We start from the raw sequence: 19,379 nt of genomic DNA on the forward strand, positions 1-19,379 counted from the left end.
AAATGTAACTTATGCAATTAAAATTTGTGAAAATACTGCATGTTATTGCACCCCTGATAGTTTTTGATGCTCTTTTATTCTTTTCTTTTTTTTTGCCCATTACTGCTGTACGTGGTGCCCTTTTCTCGTGATATCAAATAATTTATATTTCTAATTTCACTCTACACAGAAAAGCAAATAATATTACACAAATAATTTTTTTCAATATTTTTTTATGTAGGCTATATATGGTAACACAAGATAAAGTGTTAACGTGAACATTACCACACTCATATAACAGTTTATTGCGTATTATGAATTAGTTTTTTAGTTAGAATAATAATCAAGTATTAACTATTTTCATAGTAGCATAATAAATGGAACAATAATGACGCCTATTCATTTAAATACATATAACATGTAGGTACTATACCATTGAACCCATCGATTTACTACAGTAATTTTGTAGTTGTAACCATGGTTAATTGTTAACTATGGTTTAATTAAATACCATGGTTAAACTATACTGTATTACTGTAGTGAAATGGTTAATTTTTGTAAGGGTAAACAAAATAGAAGTCTAATAATTTCTGTTTAGGCAAAAAAAAAAAAAAAAAAGAATACTTGAATAATGACTAAAATATTATTTCAAATTACCCATTTTATCCAAAGTAATCGCAAAAAAAGTACATTTAACAGAAGTATCGGTACCGGTATTGACGATATTGGACTTGAAAATATTGGTATCGGATCGAAAAGAATAAGTGGTATTGCCCATCCCTACATTCAATCGTTATTCTGATGATCTCTCTGTATTTTCTTCATGGGTTAAGAAATACACAATCAATTTTCAGAAGTAATGTACCCATTCTTGATCTAACCATTAGGTCCACTCTTCCCCACAATGGTAATCTCCAAATATATATATATATATATATATATATATATATATATATATATATATATATATATATATATATATATATATGGAGATTACCATTGTCTACGCAAAAGAGGAGTTTCTCTCATGTTGCATAGTAAGGCATTAAAATAGTTCTCCCCATCCAATCCCATCCAAAGCATGCTGGGAACTGGAAATCCCCTGCCCAGTTTCAGCCTTACATTGATTAAACAAATCTTATTCAAATAGTCCCAACACGATTGGGTAAGAGAACATTGATGGATTGTATACAGCGAAATTAAGTTAAGACCAAATGCTAAAGAATTGTTACATTAGCCCATTTAAAATAAGTTAATTGAGCAAGCAGTAAAGAAAATCACCATCCAATGAGTGAACACCATCCATTAGAAGTCTGAGTCCATTTTAACATCTATAGCTATGTGATCATAATACTTTTTAATGACTATGTTGTATATCACTTGGACTTTATATGCAATATAATGATGTTCTTATCTCAAACATAAATGTGTTGTTTATTTCAAGTGTACTGGTTTAGTATTTTCAGAGCTGCTTTCCTTTTTAGTGTTCAAGGCTGCAACTCTTGAGAGCTGAATCACTGCATATTTCAGTGGTTATAACCTCTAAATGGCTAATTTGTCATTTATGTTCTTTGGGATGATCATCATGAGCTTTTTACTAAGGCACGCATCTGACTAATTAGGCTTAAACTCCGCTTGTTTGCTTGTATTCCCTGAAACCAAATCCGATGTTGACACAGTAACCATCTGTCCTTACATACTCTCAGCCTCTAAGTAATTTGTTTCTCAATAATGATTGTTTTATTACAAACATGTATTAGAAGTTCATTACACAGAAGAGCAATCATTAATATGTAAACAAAACAAAAAAAATATTTACAAATCATTCACCCTTTTTATTGCACACAACTGTAGATAATTGGCTTTTATATGTGCATTTTCAGCTGTCTCTCAGTAAACATTTCCCTCCCACTTTAAGTTACTGTTCCGTTCAAGTGATGTAATCACGGTTTGTGTTTTGACAGTCTGTACAATCACCGAATAACAAAATTCGTAAATGCATGCCGGCATGCATTCACTTGTGGACTTCCAAAAGAAGAGGCTACACAAGTGGGCATAAATCAGAGGTTGGGCCTATCCTTGTAGATAGAAGTATGTCCCTTGTAGAGGGAAAATAATAAATGTAATCAGCTGTACAAAACAGCCAATATTAGTCAATATAATCAAAAGCCTGACGATTGATCAACCAAATTGTTCATTCAGTGCTTAATGGCACAATAGTAGAAATGTAGCTCCAAAAGAATGGCTTGGAAATCTTTAAGGCCACTGTCTGATGACTCAGACTTGACATATATTGTAGTAGACTGTGGGTCGTTCAAAAACCGTGTCCCCAACCACCTCGAATATGCAGTCTTTGCTGGCCAACAGTGGTACTTCAGTTAAAGGCACATTCTCCATTTTACGAGCAGTCTGAGTAGCCTGTGAAGCTCCATTCACTTTGGTCTAGAGAAAGGAAAGTCACATACATGTAGCATTTATAATTGTGTGGTATTTTAAGATTACAGGTTAATCCGTTGTTTATGTACATCTGCAAGACAATCAAACATGAGCTTCAAAAAGACATTGACGCATATAGCATTTGTATGTAAATAAAGATATTGAGGTTAACTCACTTCACTGTCAGGTGGGAACTCTTTTCGACACAAGTGGCCAATGATTCCAGCTGCCAGAGCATCTCCTAGTACGTTGATCATTGTTCTAAACCGATCTCTTTAAAACAGAAATGGTGAAAGATTAAAAATGTTTTGCCTCATGCTTTGTGTATTACAGGATGGTTATATACAACCTCTACTGCTAGCATCTGTTGCCTACTGTCAATTACCAGAGAAAATAGTTTTGTACAAATGGAAATAGAAGTTGATTTTTTTTCTGTGGTAATCGTGGTAAATATTTTCTGATAATAACTGTCAACTTGTATGAAGTCCAGAATTTTAATTCACTACTTATTATATTTTATCAAGATTCAATAAATTATTTGAACACAGTATTCCATCATGGCAGTGATTAGAGATTATCATAAACTGTAAATGTGATTTTATTTTACGGCAGATATGTGGCAGTCATTTCAAACTTACAGAATCCAATCAATGGCCACAATCAGTGTGATGTCATCTGGTGGCAGTCCTACAGATGTCAATACTATCACCATGGTTACAAGACCTGCCTGAGGGATTCCTGCAGCACCTATGCTGGCAGCGGTTGCTGTTATACTGGAGGAAACCAAAATATTAACATTAGTATATGATCATCCTTTATTTCTCATAACTGATCAGGTCAGATGGAGCTGCTAATGTCAGGGATCATGAATCTTTAAATGTAGATTTCTGTGACTATTACAATCAACTGAATATTTAGATTTTCTTTAGATTACCTATATCACTGTCTGTATTAGAATGTATCAGCTTATCTAGTTTCAATTAATCATTAAAACAGGTAGACTTGGCATAAATACCTGATGGTGACCAACTGTCCAAGATCCAGCTCATACTCATTAACCTGGGCGATAAAAATAGCAGCCACTGCTTCATAAAGGGCTGTTCCATCCATGTTAATGGTGGCTCCAACTGGCAGCACAAACCGGGCAATCTGCCTGTCCACATGGCAGTTCTCCAGCAAACATTTCATTGTAATGGGCAGTGTTGCTGAACTGTGACATTGGACAAGTAGTTCCAACTCACACTTAGAGATCATGTACTCAATGCATGTATTACTTTTATTAAATTTGTGGAGTTTAATGAGAAGCTGCTCATACCTGGACGATGTGGCCAGGGCAATGACCATGGCTTGCAGAAGCCCTCTGATGTATGTGAAAGGATTTTTACGTGTCAGAATGAAATAAAAGAAGGGGAGCAAAATGAGGCCATGCACAAACAAGCCAGCCAGGACCGTTATCCCGTACCAGCCCAGCTTCTTCCCAAGTGTGGACGGATCACTCATGTCCAGGATTTTCCCGGCCACAAGAAAGATAATCCCAAAAGGAAAATACCTGCAGTATAGGCAGAGATTGGTCATTTAAGAGTTTGTATGGAAGGTGAAGAAATTAGTCATATGCTTTTTTCTTTTTGAGAAAGAGCTTCTTCAAAGGCCAGTCATCTTGATATGGTAATATGCAATATCTTCAGCAATCTTAACTGAAGACTTGTCCACATTTATTTGCCTGTATTGCAGTACATGGTCATGAGAAATAGAGTGCAACAGTTCTGGAAGTAAAAATCCCATTCATTTTGTAGATAGATTTTGATTTGATTTTAACCATACTTGATCAGATACAATTATTTTTAACTGATTTATGGTATGTGGTGCACTTTCTTTTAGCTCACTCCCTTAGCACCTGTTTGCATCCCCCTTTTTATGGCACCCCAATAAATTGTGTGGCACCCCTATGCTTTGCATACATAGCATATATCATTTTGCACCTCTGTATACATATTATATAGCCTAAGTATATACTTAAAGGGAAGGCTCATCCAAAAATGAAAATTCTCATCATTTACTCAACCCAGTTTTGTATGACTTTCTTTCTTCCACAGAACACAAACAAAGATTTTTAGAAAAATATTTCAGCTCTGCAGGTCCATACAATGCAAGTGAATGGTAACCAGACCTTTCAAGCTCTAAAAATCACATAATGGCAGCATAAAAGTAATCTATATGACTCAGTGGTTAAATCCATATCTTCAGAAGCGATACAATATGAATGGGTGAGAAATAGATCAATATTTAAATTAAAATATTACATCTCCACATTCACTGAAAGTGGAGATTAGCTATTAACTATTCATTAGCTTCTGAAGACATATATTAAACAACTGGATTTATATGGATTACTTTTATGCTACATGTATGTGATTTTTGGAGCTTGAAAGGTTTGGTCACCATTCACTTGCATTGTATGGACCAACAGAGCTGAAATATTCTTCTAAAAACCTATGTTTGTGTTCAGCAGAAGAAAGTCACACATCTGGGATGGCATAAAAGTGAGTAAATTGGGGAGAATGTTTCTTTTTGGGTGAACTATCCCTTTAAATATACAAAGCACAATAAGCCTTAAAGTCAACATGAAACGGCGTTCGCAACCCATTTTATCTCAGTAATGTGACGTATTTCTGAGCAAAAAATAGGATCAGTGGCGTACACAGACCTCAGCTGGGACAGGGGCGAAATGATAAAAAAAAAGGGCAGTGAAGTCCTTATGGTGGCGTAGTGACTCGCCTCAATCCGGATGGCGGAGGATGAATCTCAGTTGCCTCCGCGTCTGACACCGTCAATCCGCACATCTTATCACGGCTTGTTGAGCGCATTACCGCGGAGACCTAGCGCATGTAGAGGCTTCACGCTATTCTCCGCAGATCATCCACGCACAACTCACTATCATCCAACTCACCACATGTCCCACCGAGAGCGAGAACCACATTATAGCGACCACGAGGAGGTTAACCCAACGTGACTCTACCCACCCTAGCAACCGGGCCAATTGGTTGCTTAGGAAGCCTGGATTCAAACTTTCAACTCCAGGTGTGGTAGTCAGTGTCTTTACTTGCTGAGCTACCAAGGGCACTGATTTTTAATGTACTTTTTTTTTTTTTTTTTTTTAAAGAGTAGCACTTAACTCAATCTTTGCTTTTTGTGTACTTAAGCATTTTTCTTGTTTTATAAATACAATTTTTTTCCATTATTTCCTTTTTGACATATAATAGCCATCTGTTATATTCTTATCAAAAGGCACCATATTTTACACTTTATTTTTTCAGGCATGATCTTTGATAATCCCATGTTTTTAAAACCATGGTATTTTTTTTAAGTATCTCGGCAGTAACATGAAATATAAATATAGTCATTCAGTACCATGGTATTACCATGGTAATGACACAGTGTCTTTTTTTTTTTTTTTTTTTAATATGGCTCTAATCATTTTCTTGTCTCATAACTCTTTTCACTTTTCTGCACCCTCACTTTATAATTTTATCTCTGCTGCTTCCATTCTGACCTCTCACCATTGTTTTGAATGGGTAGCCCACATGTCCAAAAATAGTAATACCATGGTATTTTTCTGAAAGTGATTAGTCTATTAGTTTAAACAAAAAACAAACTGGCTTTGGCTGAATCAGAAAGCTCCTTCAGTTAATGGCAGTATTCTATAAAAGACGTATTATATTTCTATCACTGAAAACGATGCCACTGCTCCCTTTAAAATGAATAAAGCTGTCTACACTGCAGGTGTGCCATGTGATGTCAGAAATGTGGTAGCAATCAATTAATAATCTGTTGACGAAATTACAACACAATTTATAGAGTGGACATTTTATCTGACCTATGTTGGTTTGCATTTATAGTTCTGCGTTGGTGTGGCGTCGTTCTGTGTGTACACAGCCAAAATGCTAACTATATTTTTCATAAATAAACAAAAGCAATGCTAGCAATGTGATTTCTGGATTCTAAAGTATTTTTTAAATTATTGTATGTGAACATGTTGAAATGTAGGCTATATTATTTATTTTACATGTTGCCTTTTTTGTTGAAAATAAATGACGAAATTACTGTATGCTTGTGCTTAAATAATAATGTATATACAGTGGGTATGGAAAGTATTCAGACCCCCTTACATTTTTCACTCTTTGTTATATTGCAGCCATTTGCAAAAATCATTTAAGTTCATTTTTTTCCCTCATTATTGTACACACAGCACCCCATATTGACAGAAAAACACAGAATTGTTGACATTTTTGCACATTTATTAAAAAAGAAAAACTGAAATATCACATGGTCTTAAGTATTCAGACCCTTTGTTCAGTATTTAGTAGAAGCACCCGTTTGATCTAATACAGCCATGAGTCTTTTTGGGAAAGATGCAACAAGTTTTTCACATCTGGATTTGGGTATCCTCTGCCATTCCTCCTTGCAGACCCTCTCCAGTTCTGTCAGGTTGGATGGTAAACGTTGGTGGACAGCCATTTTCAGGTCTCTCCAGAGATGCTCAATTGGGTTTAAGTCAGGGCTCTGGCTGGGCCATTCAAGAACAGTCACGGAGTTGTTGTGGAGCCACTCCTTCGTTATTTTAGCGGTGTGCTTAGGGTCATTGTCTTGTTGGAAGGTGAACCTTCGGCCCAGTCTGAGGTCCAGAGCACTCTGGAGAAGGTTTTCGTCCAGGATATCCCTGTACTTGGCCGCATTCATCTTTCCCTCGATTGCAACCAGTCGTCCTGTCCCTGCAGCTGAAAAAACACCCCCACAGCATGATGCTGCCACCACCATGCTTCACTGTTGAGACTGTATTGGACAGGTGATGAGCAGTGCCTGGTTTACTCCACACATACCGCTTAGAATTAAGGCCAAAAAGTTCTATCTTGGTCTCATCAGACCAGAGAATCTTATTTATCACCATCTTGGAGTCCTTCAGGTGTTTTTTAGCAAACTCCATGCAGGCTTTCATGTGTCTTGTACTGAGGAGAGGCTTCCGTCGGGCCACTCTGCCATAAAGCCCCGACTGGTGGATGGCTGTAGTGATGGTTGACTTACTACAACTTACTCCCATCTCCCGACTGCATCTCTGGAGCTCAGCCACAGTGATCTTTGGGTTCTTCTTTACCTCTCTCACCAAGGCCCTTCTCCCCCGATAGCTCAGTTTGGCCGGACGGCCAGCTCTAGGAAGGGTTCTGGTCATCCCAAACGTCTTCCATTTAAGGATTATGGAGGCCACTGTGCTCTTATGAACCTTAAGGGCAGCAGAATTTTTTTTGTAACCTTGGCCAGATCTGTGCCTTGCCACAATTCTGTCTCTGAGCTCTTCAGGCAGTTCCTTTGACCTCATGATTCTCATTTGCTCTGACATGCACTGTGAGCAGTAAGGTCTTATATAGACAGGTGTGTGGCTTTCCTAATCAAGTCCAGTCAGTATAATCAAACACAGCTGGACTCAATTGAAGGTGTAGAACCATCTCAAGGATGATCAGAAGAAATGGACAGCACCTGAGTTAAATATATGAGTGTCACAGCAAAGGGTCTGAATACTTAGGACCATGTGATATTTCAGTTTTTCTTTTTTAATAAATGTGCAAAAATGTCAACAATTCTGTGTTTTTCTGTCAATATGGGGTGCTGTGTGTACAATAATGAGGAAAAAAATGATCTTAAATGATTTTAGCAAATGGCTGCAATATAACAAAGAGTGAAAAATTTAAGGGGGTCTGAATACTTTCCGTACCCACTGTATATACTTGCGATTGGAAACCGCCCCGATCAGCTGTAGCACGAGCTGTTAAAGACATCTATGCTTATTTCCCTTTAATACGCCCACGATTTACCACGAAACCTCATTATAACACATTATTACTGTTATTGTGAGATTATTAAGAGATTTGAATGTTGTTTTATTTGAAAATTAAATGTAATTATTACATTTCTAAAAAGAAGGGCACCTTCAGACTTGCAGCCCCTTGTGCCCCTGCTGCCCCCGTTCTGTGCACGTCACATGGTTGGAATTTCAATGGAAGATAAATGCAGAGAGGGACTTGATTTTATACATCAGGGATGGATTGTGTAATTGGTCTGTAAAAGACAGGTGGTTCAAGGGATGGGGTTGAAAAACAAGAGGGCTTGAAGATGTCGTTCAAAAAGTTAAGTTTGATGTGGAGCAAGTATTACAGTTTTATGTACAGTTTTACAGTTGTATTTTATTTTGTTTGTTTAAAATAGTGTGTGCTGATGAATGTACAATAAGGCAATGCATGTGTATTAAGTAAGTAAATAAGGTCAAATTTGATTTCATCTTGACTGATAAAAGCCTTGATCAATGATTTTAAGAAACCAAATAGAGAAATTCCCTACTCTACCCAGCAGCGTGGAAAAGCGTGTGAGAGCTCTTAAGTGCAGGTGATCCATAATCCTTGCATGTGCTGCATGACAGCATAGCTTTAACACACCTCCATGGTGTTAGCCGTGTCTCACGTACCATCTGCATACAACAAACATTCCCTCAGATCCTGAAGTTAATGCTATCTGAGCCCTCAGGCTTCTCAATGACTTTGACCTTAATTTCAATAATTACTTTTAGATTTTTTTTGTGTGGAATTGGTTCTATGATCCTTTAAAACCCCAAATGTATTATTTAAAGATTATAGTTCTGACTGATCTAATTTTCAAAGGACTTAATAAAACATCACAGACTGCGTAGTTTATTGTTAAATGAGTTCATACCAGAGCTATGTCTCTTACCATACAGCTGCATTAATGATCTTCATCACACACTCATTGATGCACTGGCAAACATTTACTAGGGGAGCCCCCCGTTCACCCATTTTACCAAGTAAGAGACCTAAAGAAGAAATTGCATGTATCATTTTTTTTATTGTGTCATTTTACTCTATGAAAATCCTTCATTAGCTCCACTTAATGGAGGTTGGAGTGATTAGATATTTTACCCATCGTTGCTGAGAAAATAACAATGCCAAGTACGTTCATCTGTTGGCTGCTACCCGGACGAGTCTTATACTCGATATCTGGAGGTGGCGTGAGCTCCAAAAGCACAGTTCGACCCTTTGGATTGTCTTCATCAGGCATCAGGTACACAAAGTTTGGGCGTCCCGTGATCACTGGAGTTTTTAAAATGGGAATAAGGTCTGTCTTATACTGAAAAGAGATGATAAAAATACAAAAATGTCAGTAAAGGAGATGAGAGGAGATGATCATTGTTTTAATTGTTTGACATTTTAAGATCACTCATCAGATAAGGATGTACTGTATATGTTAAAGTGTCGATTCACTCACCTGCTGAAATGTGGCTTCAATGAGATTGGAGGGGATCATATTTCTGTGAATAGAAATAACACGGAATAAATGGCCATGTGTCTTAAGCGTTTGAAGCACAATATACTGTAAAACACAATCCATCTATCCCCTGTCATACATGCTGTGGACCCAACCACTGAAAACATAGCCCATGGATTACTAAAAATATCTTAATCATCCCTCTGCTTTAATAGGATTGCACTGTAATGGCCTAAACTCCCCAGACATGGCCAGCTCTTTCGAATGGCAGACACAGGGTGTCTCGTAGACATGTTTTCGATAATTTTTTGGAAAATTAATAAATGGAGGGGATGGATTATGTTGGGCTCCCTAGCTTATCAGAATGAGGTGAATTTTACCCCAAAACCCTTCCATCTTTTCTGTAGCTGGAAAGGCTGATATAAAGGTGACAGTGAGTTTGCCAAGTTGGACTTGTTCCTGGACTGACATCTTTTGTTGGTCTTGCAATAATGTAACTGAAATGCAACATAGCCTTAACCTTAACAACATAACCCTAACCCTTACCAAAACCTATTCTAACCCTTACAATTAACTACCCCTAAAATCAACGAGCAATGATTGGTTGATTATAATGTTGTTCAAGCCCCTAGTTCCAGCCCAAAGCAAACCCTAAACCAAACCCTGACTTATGGAACTTTTCCACTGCAGTTTAGTGCCATCTCAACATGGGTGGGATTATAGGCTGGTCATCATAGTTGCGCCGCGACATCATCTTAAACGTGACACAAACTAACCAAAACAATAACACGACCGCTAGCTGTTAGCAACTAGCTCATTGTGCTGCATAAAGCAGTTGTTGCATAGTGTTTTTAAAGTGTAGCAGTTAAATTGGCCTGGTTGTTTTAGAAGCAAGCTTCCAGTAGCTGTTCAATGAAATAAAGTGAAGCTTTCAAGCAGAGACAGAGTTAACGTAACAAAATGTACCATCCTCCATCATGGCTGAGTCCAGGGCACTCTCCCTCCCATTGCTCGCCGGTTTAGATAGCATCCAATTGGTCGAACCACTTCCACTTTTCCTTGATGGTTCTGTAGTCACTTTTAAGCTTTTTTTAACTATTCCTTACACTGTTTGGTAGGTCCTGTGGTAGCCGTGTACGGCCAACAGCTGAGACACTTCCTGAGAGAGATATTGCGTTACATTTAGTATCTGCTTGACTCGTTTGGAACCTCGACCAAGGTGGTACTAAAAAAAGTATCAGGTACTAGGTACTATACACAGTGGAAAACCCCCAAAAAGCGCCGAGTTGAGTTGTACCGTGCAGTGGAAAAGCCCCTTTAGTTGATGGGAATATTGATCCAGGACTAACAAGGATGTTGATCCAACAATTTGGCCTACTTGTCGACAACAACATTAATCTCAACCAATCATTTATAGTTGATTTTAGGGGTATTTAATGGTAAGGGTTAAGATTGGTTTGGGTTAGGGTTCAGGCTATGTTGATAGGGTTGGAGTTAGGGCTATGTTGGTTTTAGCTATGATGTTGCAGGACCAACAAAAGATGTCAGTCCAGGAACATGTCCTATTTGGCAAACTCACAGTCACCCTGATATTAAACTGAGTTTCTCTTAGTCTATTCTCGACAGTCATACCTGACCAGATCTAGCAGTGCATCTGCAGATGTCACGACCTGTCCACCCCCCAGCCTATGGCTCTCCATGTCTGTTCCATAGCCAGGTTTGATGATCAGAACAAGTATAATGCCAACCACTACGGCAATGAACGTGGTCCAAAGGTAATAGGTTACCGTCAGCACTCCCATCCTGCAGCAGGCCTTTGACTCCATAGACGACAGTCCAGACATCAAACTACAGGTAGACAGTAAGAGCTGATATGAGGAGTCTTTATTTATGAAAAATTATATTTTTGTCTGATAGTAAATTTATTAAATATAAAAAGTGAGTAAAAGTGTCACCTGGAGGTGATTAAAGGGAGAATCAGCATTTTAAGAATTCGCATAAGCAGCTCTCCAGGGAAGGAGAAATAGATTTTTGCCTGTTTAGAAAAACAAATATCTGTATTTTAGAGGTTTTAAAGACTTTAATAAAATGTCAAAATGTCACATACAGTAGTACATAACTTTTTATTATCAGTTTATAGATAAGCAAAAAGAATGAATGTTAAGGATGCTGTAACAGGCTAAAAAGGTACAACATTTTACAACCACTGTCAGAGGTATTTTATTTTAATTTCTTGTTGATATAATATGTGTTATTCATAACTGCAATATGTATGCAAATTATTTATTTTGAATTAAATGGCTCTCTGGGATACTTGATTTAAATTAGTTAAATTGGTTATTCCGCACTCACATGTTTTTGTGTAACAACCCTAAACCATATTTGACTGTTTTCCCAGTTCACTGACTTCCTACAAAGCTGTGCTAGTTTCAACAAATCAGCGTTTCCCATTAACTACCTAGACTGTAATTACAAATATTTTTAAGGGGGCCTAAGTAGCTCAGCGAGTAAAGACGCTGACTACCGCCTCTGGAGTTTGCGGGTGTGCTGAGTGACTCTAGCCAGGTCTCCTAAGCACCCCCAAAAAATTGGCCCAGTTGCTAGGGAGCGTAGAGTTACATGGGGTAACCTCCTCGTGGTTGCTATAATGTGGTTAGCTTTCGTTGAGGCATGTGGTGAGTTGTGCGTGGATGCCGCGGTGGATGGCGTGAAGCCTCCACATGCGCTATGTCTCCGCGTTAATGTGCTCAACAAGCCACGTGAATTGATGTGTGGATTGACGGTCTCAGTAACAGAGGCAACTGAGATTCGTCCTCCACCACCCAGATTGAGGCGAGTCACTAAGCCACCATGAGGATTTGTGGTTCAATTGAGCGCATTGAAAATTGGGGAGATTCTCATAATAACATAAAAGATTTCTAACGTTGTGTTTTGCACTATTGCTGCCGCAAAGCATCTCTCACTCCCAGTCAGTCAGCCACCCCCACCACCTCCCCCTGCTGTACGTGCGCATGCTCACGCACTGGAACCAATTATAAAACGCTAACGTTATTGGAAGTAGCTCTGAAAATGTAACTGTTTTCATCATCTGAGGAGCAAGTTCAACACAGGTAACCACTTTTGCTTCATTTCTTTGGTGGCTCAAATATATGCTTGAGTAAAGTTTTTGTTTTGACCATTTGTGAACTGCGTTAAACTACGTCACGTTTATGCTTTGTGGGTGTGACTTTTTTTGCCGTGTCATCACAACATTGTTTACAAGAGCACAAAGTTTCCATAGATCTAGCCTCTTAATATTGCTCTCAAAGTGCACCAGATTGATGCATTTAACTTTAAAATGTGCAAAATGTTCTTCTGGGGGAGCATGCCTCAAGACATACCTAGAGGGTCCGAGGTCCACCCACCACAGTCTCACAAAATCCTGTGGGAAACACTGCAAATCTTCACTCCGATGTCTGTTTCAACTCCCAGAATAACCTCAAATCAATATTTAATGTCTAAATATTTATGCATTTTCTAGGTTGACATGTAATGAGTAAGTAATGTTCATTCCTTGCAAAATAATCCCTCTTCAGGATGATACGAGACCCTTTTGTGTCAGACACTATTTTGTGATAATGACTGGAAGCCTTTGACTGGAAGCCTTTCTCTTTCATGTTTTTCCTCTCACCATTTAAAGTTAGAGCTGTCAAAGTTAACACATTAATTTGTGTGATTCATTTTAAAAGCTGAATGCATTCATTTTTCTTAATTGTGATTAAGAACACATTTGCCGTTAATAAAGCATAAACCAGCATAAACACTTGTCGGAGTAGGTCGAAACCTTGAACGATGTGTCCGCCCAGAGTCATTACACTGAAACACGTGGTTAAATTTGGAATTGCATACTACCATACTACTTTTCCTATTTCTGCCATAAACATATTTGGCAGAAGTAGTATGAGTAGTATGGCTAGTATGCCATTCCAAACTCAGCAACACTCAAAAGCCATGTCAGTGATCAAATGATGTGGAAAACACCTCTTAATGCTATTGGCGTTGACGCCCTGGCGCGAATCATGAAAGCAGCTCACGATTGCTGCAGCAAAGCGGGTAGCCACAGTTTACCAGCTGAATAACCTTGTGGAGGATGAAATTTTATGAGATTTAATGCCTATTGCAATAAATATGCATCCTATATGTTTTTTCAATTAGTCAACCTCGTACTAAAACTTGAATTGGTGATATTTTTGTGCATTTCTATCTTTATAGTGTAGAAGGCTTTGTTTGGAAAATGTTAGTAAAATATTATTGTTACATATTGTTTTTTTTTTCTTTCTTAATAGAAAATAAGTGCATTTTGACAGGAAAAAATATATATAGAAATACAATTTGTATCGACTGACAGCACTATTTAAATTGTAATTAAGTTACTTGGTAAACTAGACCAAGTAGGGTTCATGAGCTTATAGCTTTCAGTGTCCAAGTTCATCTCCCAGACAGCCCCTCTGAGCTACTTTCCTCATATGTTTCTCCTGACTGTTGACATTAAAAGGCTCAAACGTCACACTCCGTGTGACTTTCTCTCGCACGTCAACCTCCAGTTGCTTTGGCAAACTGCTCTCTGTCTGGGATTAAGTCAACTGAGCATAGAATGTTCTCATTTAAGTTTTCACTATCATTCTCCCCTACATGCCTCCAACCATCACATCAAAGGTCAACAATGTTGTTCCCATGTCATATTTTGTTACGTCGTGAAGATTGATTAAATCCTGAAACACAATGAGTGAATTCAATGTGTGCCCTCTAAAATGTGTTTAAATGAATGTTTGCTGGTCATAAATCACCCAACCATAGTTAATAAAATGCCCCCTTAAAAGCACATGTGGACTGAGCAAATTGTCCTACTAAAAACCACACTATGAAATTATAGAATTGGCTTGAAGCGAGAAAATAGTTAAAGGCTGGAGAGATGTTGCAACAAATTTGATAGTGAGACTATGTGGTGTTGTTTATTTGACCAAAACAATCTTGGCAATATGTTCAGATTTAACTAAGATCCCTTTGCTGGAAAAAAATGGGCCAGTTAATGGTCACATGTTCTTTAAAACACACAGTGGACAGAGATTAAATCTAAGAATAATACCCTTCATAAAATGTGTCCACAAAACAGGGTGTACCTACCATGGTAATCACCCAAACTGCATTTTTATACCTTTTGAATATTACTGCCTTGTGTTCATTATCATTTACACTTTCATAATGATTTACTTCATTCAAATCTGAGTGAAATACCTGTGTGGAGAGGGCCAGACCCCTCAGCATGAAGCCCAGGATGCATCCTGTGATCACAGCCAGCACTGAGAGAGTCAGAAGTCCATTTCGCCTGATGTACTCCTTCACATACTCCATGACATTGACCGAGAATGTGCTCTTCATGCAGTCCTTCACTCTCTCCAGTGGGGTTTTAGCAGGTCCTGCTGGAGAGAAGAATTGGGGAGGCTCGGGGGGCACCTCCTCGGCATCTGTGGGTATCAGTAGCTCCTCCATGGCGAGACACTGCGAGTAACGCAGGGAGCCAAAGTGGTGGTAACCTTTTCTAGCGAGGTATTAAGCCATCATGCATTCATCGAGCAACTCAAGACCATGGTCAAAAGGAATTAGGAGGCTAAGAGGATTAGGACGCAGTAATAAAATCTAACACTTCCCTGTTGACAGTGGCCTGATGCCATACTATTGTATTTCTGGCATGACGGAAACGGATGTCAATAACCCCCGTTTTATGCGTATTTACTACCATCAGCAGAGGTACAAAGGGACAAAAGGGCATTGTGTACTATGTGAACCTGATCCATAGTGTGGAGGGTAAATTATCTGTGGCTCTAAACCCACAGGGAAAGTCAGCACATGCCTTAACATGATCTTGTTACCACTAATGCCAAAGAGGATGCTTACAGAAGTGGGGATAAAATATTGTACAACCAGGCCAGGAACACACTTACAAAGGAAATTAGAGTGGCTAAAAGAAGCTACTCTGAAAAGTTGAACAGTTTTCAGCCAACGATCCTGCACCTGTGTGGAAAGGCCTGAAAAGCATCACAGAGTACAAGACAGAGAGACTGGGTAAATTCACATCCTGGACCCTCACTATTAGCACAGGTGCTCCTCAGGGATGCATTCTCTATCTACTGCTCTTCTCCCTGCACATGAATGACAGCACTGCAAAAGACCCCACTGTCAATCTCACCATTCTAAACAGCACTGTGGCAGCAGTGGAGTCATTAAGGTCATTTCAGAACCTGAATGGGACACCCACATAGAAAAAAAGTAAAGAATGGGACATCCACTGTAAAAAGGCTCAGCAGAGGTTGTATTTCCTTCACAAGTTCAACCTGCCACAAGAGCTGCTGACACAGTTCTACTCGGCCATCACTGAGTCTGTCCTGTGTACATCTATAACTGTCTGGTTTGGTTCAACCAAAACTACAATGGACAGTCAGAACTGCTGAGAGTATTATTGGTGCCCCCTGCACACTCTCCAAGACCTGTATGTCTTCAGAGTGAGGAAACGTGCAGGTAGAATCACTCTGGAACCCACACACCCTGCACACTCCGTCTTTGAACTGTTGCCTTCTGGCTGGCGCTACAGAGCACTGAGCGCCTAGAAATCCAGGCACAAGAACAGTTTTTACCCTCAGGCTATTTACCTCATGAACAGTTAAACTGTCACAGGACTCCCTCATAGTGCAATAATGTAAAATTATATCTCATGTACATATGTCAATTCACATATTTAATTCAATAACTGTACCCCCTACCTTGCACATACATTAGCACTTGCACATGTACATACGCCATTCTGTTATATGTCCTATTATTTCTTTGTCTATTTATACTCTTACCTTGTTTTATATTCTGTGTCTCACTGTAATGTTCTGTGTGCACTTTTTTGTCCTATCACACAAAAAAATATTTCCCTGTGTACTCAAATGTGCTCAAATCTCATTTAAGTTTTTCTTTTTTCTTCTTTTATAGGAAGTTTGTCATATGCACTGAAATTCATCTATGGAGGACATTTACCGTAAAAAAATTTTTTTTAAATACAGTGACCATGATTCAGAAATAACAGGATGTCATTATGGTGCTGTATACAGTCCACTGCCATTTATATTATTTAATTATATAAACCAACCATCTGTAACCATAAAAATCTGCTTTTCACTGTAAAATGTATTATTAATCACCATAATAACAACAGAAGGCCATATGATTAATTAAAGTACATAAAGATTGGGCCTTGCAGGAGCACTGACCAATTCACAATACACCAACTGTCAGACATGGAATACTTCACTAAAACTCCACCGGAATTTAATTTGACACAAGCTTACAGTCGAACTAGTGCACCATAATGACCTCTGCCTGCATCACCTTGGTCAAAGGATGGACTACACTCTTAAAATGGAATATATAGATAATAAATTAATTGCAGCCTTTATCAGCTAAATAACAAAAGACAATGCATCTGTTTGCACTTCTGCAGATAATTAAGAATGTAAATTAATACAAAAGCGTTTTGTTTAAAAATGGGCCCCTAACACTTTTAAAATTTTAAATCTTGACTTGTACTACATTTTGTACTACACATAAATAACTAATATTGGCATTATATTCATGCTGTTTAGTCAGCTGGTAACTGGCACCCACAGTGAGCCTGGTTTCCCCAAGGTTATTTTTCTGCATTAACCAACATCTTATGGAGTTTTGTGTTCCTTGTCACAGTCTCCTTAAGCTTGCTCACTGGGGGTCTAAATAAAAATATAATTTTTTTAATTATTTATTTTAAGTCGTATTTTTTTTTTTATAAACCTCACTATTATGATTTGAAGACATTACTATATTACAGCCATTTCTGTTAAAGCATAATTTTCTGTAAATCTGCTTTGAAATGATGAAAAGCACTGTTAATACGGTAGTACCACAAGTTATTTTGTATACGCTGTAAAAAAAAATTTTTTTTTTTGCTAAAACCTTCATTTGAATTAGACCCGTCTCCAATAACATTAAAAATATAGTAGTTTCGAGTGACGTCCCCTTCATGCAGTGGCCCTTTAAGAGCGCAAAATTCTGCCCTTTATATGGTATTGTTTATTTTTCAATGAGTGGTCCCATGCTTCAAACACATGTCTGAATCCCAGTGTATTAATTTGGTGGTCACGTCTCCTAATGGATAATATGGATTTAAGTAAAAATTTGGAGAGTAAGATGCTTTTTACACAACACAATTCATGTAGCGAGATGAATTATTTTTGGTTTTGCCTGATGAGACCAGGAAAACCCATCTGCCATGAATGCCTACAGAGATTTCAAGCCAATGGGGGAAACACCAGCAATTATTAAGCATATTCAGACACATCCCACCACTGCTTCTGTAGAATACGCACGGCTTAGTGCCACTTCATTTAACCTAAATGCTTTATCTTAATATTTACAGATTTACCGCCTCTCTGAAAAATCGAACGTTGAACGTTTAAAAATGTCCAAGTAAAAAATGGATGGTGGCGGTAGCTCATGTCCCTAGAGCCGTGCGATCAAACCGTGTGTGTGTGTGTGTGTGTGTGTGTGTGTGTGTGTGTGTGTGTGTGTGTGTTATCTGTAGTCGCACTGCGTTTTACAAGGAGAATGTCAGGGATCAATCAGTTTCATTCACACCCACTGCACAAAGATCACAATCACCTGAGTATTAACCACCTGCACCTGTCATCTAATCCAGCACCACTGAGCACTACAAAAGAGCACACTTCTCATCCAGTCTCCGTCGAACCTTGAACTAGGAACCGACCTGCTAACTCTCTCTCTCTGTGATTCCCAGATTTGTGTATTCATCAGCTCCAGTGTGACTCCACAGTATTCCAGCAAAAGGACTTACCTACTGCTTCTTTACCTAGACCCCACGTTTCCTCCTGGATTCTCCCCTATTCTCCTGTGATCCTTCCCTGTGTTTCCCGGTTGGCACCTCCTTGCTATATCCAAGCAGATCTCTACAACATATCATCCCACGATCATTCCTCTGCAAATCATACCCTGCATCTGTCAATTTCATCTGATGCTCACTTGCCATTCAGATATTAAAGCTTTCTGAATCCTATTTACCTTGTTGTCCTCGTGTATATCCTGACAGAAGGTTCGACCAAGACCGCCATGGATTCAGAAAATCCCGCTCCTGAGAGAATTCCAGCCGACATTCCTCTGCCTATGTTTGACGAGCGCGGAGCGACAACCAATCCCGCTTCCGCATCTGCTGCTTCATCTCCGTGGTGTGTGACAAGCCCCATGGTAAAACCAGCGCCCTTCTCAGGCAAGGAGGAGGATTGCAACGGGTTTCTCCTTCAATGTTCCCTAGCGCTAGAGGTACAGCCATAACATTTTCCTACTGAACTCTCAAAAATCTCCTTTGTTATTTCATTACTCACTGGCAGAGCACTGCAATGGGCCGAAACCATCTGGAATCAGGCCGGTCCAGCCACCGATACCCTCCAAACTTTCATATCCCATTTCAAAGAGGTGTTTGGCTGTCCTTTAGGCGACTCATCCACCTGTGAACAGCTCTATCATCTGCGACAAGGTACAAGTTCAATCACTGAATATTCCTTGAAATT

At 38.8% G+C, this 19,379-nt stretch overlaps 1 protein-coding gene across 2 annotated transcripts; it reads right to left on the bottom strand.

The window, feature by feature from the left end:
* Positions 1 to 1,709: 1,709 nt before the first annotated feature.
* Positions 1,710 to 15,359, bottom strand: LOC127625950 (excitatory amino acid transporter 5-like). 2 transcript variants are annotated; one of them, XM_052101449.1, is made up of 11 exons: positions 15,016 to 15,359; positions 11,697 to 11,776; positions 11,374 to 11,589; positions 9,742 to 9,784; positions 9,396 to 9,603; positions 9,190 to 9,289; positions 3,731 to 3,964; positions 3,431 to 3,625; positions 3,054 to 3,188; positions 2,592 to 2,688; positions 1,711 to 2,421 (listed from the first exon to the last, which is right to left on the bottom strand). In XM_052101449.1, the coding sequence occupies exons 1-11, from the start codon at positions 15,268 to 15,270 to the stop codon at positions 2,257 to 2,259; spliced, it is 1,728 nt and encodes a 575-aa protein (XP_051957409.1). In that variant the 5' UTR covers positions 15,271 to 15,359; the 3' UTR covers positions 1,711 to 2,256. The 2 variants fall into 2 exon arrangements, with proteins under 2 accessions (XP_051957408.1, XP_051957409.1); XM_052101448.1 differs by having other exon boundaries at positions 1,710 to 2,421; positions 3,431 to 3,964.
* Between the last annotated feature and the right edge of the window lie 4,020 nt (positions 15,360 to 19,379).

This window comes from Xyrauchen texanus, chromosome 32 (assembly GCF_025860055.1).
Source record: "Xyrauchen texanus isolate HMW12.3.18 chromosome 32, RBS_HiC_50CHRs, whole genome shotgun sequence".
In the NCBI taxonomy this organism is placed as follows: Eukaryota; Metazoa; Chordata; class Actinopteri; order Cypriniformes; family Catostomidae; genus Xyrauchen; species Xyrauchen texanus.